A 1,648-nucleotide genomic window follows, 5' to 3' on the forward strand; every position below is an offset into this window, starting at 1 on the left:
TGTGTCACTATATACTCTTATATATCATCCACTCACAGCGCCCCCGTGTGACAGAGTAAAACTGCCCACAAGGTTTCCTAGGCTGTCATCTATTGTGTTACTATATATTCATATATACTCTTATATAGCATCTACTCACAGTGCCCCCTGGTGTAACATGGTAGAACTGCCCTACAGGGTTTCTTAGACTGTCATCTATTATGTCACTATATACTCATATATACTTTTATGATCATCCACTCACAGTGCCTCCAAGTGACAGAGTAGAATTGCCCCACAGGATTTCCTAGGCTGTCATCTATGGTGTCACTATATACTCGTGTAGACTCCTATATGGGAGTCCTTGTGTGGCGCTATAGGACAGGCACTCAACCTCAATGTCAGTTTGAACTGCAAGGTCAGTGATTGAGACTCACTAGCTGCTCCTCAGAAACCCTATACAGGGTCGCTGTGAGTAGGAACTGACTCAACAGCCTTTGACAACAGCAACAACTCTTATATAGCATCAACTCATGGATCCCCCGTGTGGCCTGAGGGACAGGGTCTTCTGTCAAACCCAGGCACAGCAGAACAGAAGAGAGGTTAGGGAGTAAGGAAGTTTAAAGTGTGAAATGAAAATAAAGTCCCTATTGGTCCACTTGTTAAGAGGCCCTTAATGCTAAAAGCCTGACGTACCCAACGGAAGCCCACATCATGAACTGTGCGTGTAGAAATGGTTGAAATTGGGAGGGGGCTGTCTTTGCTGTGTATATCCCACCAAAATAAAAGCAAAAGTGGAGAGTGCACAGAGTGGACGCCCTCATGCTGCTGACCCAGGTTTGAATGGATTGAAACCACAGGAAGACCCCTGTTAACACTGCCATCCTCCTTCTTCCCAGCTTTGGGGAAGGGGACAGGGGAGTCTCCCCACCTCCATCGCCCTTCTTCTCGGCCATCCTCGCTGCCTTCCAGCCCACGGCCTGCGATGACGCTGAGGAGGCCTGGCGCAGCCACATCAACCAGCTCATGAGCGATTCGGATGGTTCCTGTGCCGTGTACACCTTTCATGTCTTCTCCTCCTTGTTCAAGGTACAGGGCTGGGCGGCTGCTGATTTCAGAAGGGGGTGCCGTTTGGTTCTGGGTTTGTTGCTTCTTCTACTCCAGGTGTTGTCAGATCCAACTCATGGCAACCCCCACGTACAGCAGAGCTAACCATTGTTCAAAGGTTGTTAGGAGACCTTCAGAAAAGGTTGAGATGGTGTCTCTTTGGCTGTGTGTGTTTCACCAAAACGAGAACAAAGCAAAGCCCTATGGAACTATTCCACTTTGTACCACATGGGGTCGCCATGAGCTGGACTCACTTATCGGTGACAGGTATATGTATGGATGTATGTGTGTATGAATGTGTGTGTGTATATACATATGTGTTTATATGCCAGGGGGCTTTAAAACATTCATGGAAAACTGGAATTGAAAGATAATGTAAAACAGAAAAACTATAGAAACAATCAACAAGACAAGAAGCTGGTTCTTTGAAAGAATTAATAAAATCGACAGACCATTGGCAAACCTAACAAAAGAAAAGAGAGAGAAGACACAAATAACACGCATTAGAAATCACATGGGTGATGTCACAACAGAACCAAAGGAAATCAAAAGGATAATAACA

The 1,648-nt window shown here is 45.8% G+C and overlaps 1 protein-coding gene across 1 annotated transcript in view; it reads left to right on the top strand.

Annotated features, from left to right (window-relative positions):
* FRY (furry homolog (Drosophila)) overlaps positions 1–1,648 on the top strand; it is a gene marked incomplete at its 5' end in the record, with an annotated part of 88,108 nt that overhangs the window by 53,287 nt on the left and 33,173 nt on the right. The window contains one exon of the mRNA XM_006877848.1: positions 879–1,068. Coding sequence (XP_006877910.1) covers positions 879–1,068 — 190 coding nt within the window. The remainder of the gene's footprint in view (positions 1–878; positions 1,069–1,648) is intronic.

The sequence above is a fragment of the Chrysochloris asiatica genome, unplaced genomic scaffold (genome assembly GCF_000296735.1).
Source record: "Chrysochloris asiatica unplaced genomic scaffold, ChrAsi1.0 scaffold00638, whole genome shotgun sequence".
Taxonomy (NCBI): domain Eukaryota; kingdom Metazoa; phylum Chordata; class Mammalia; order Afrosoricida; family Chrysochloridae; genus Chrysochloris; species Chrysochloris asiatica.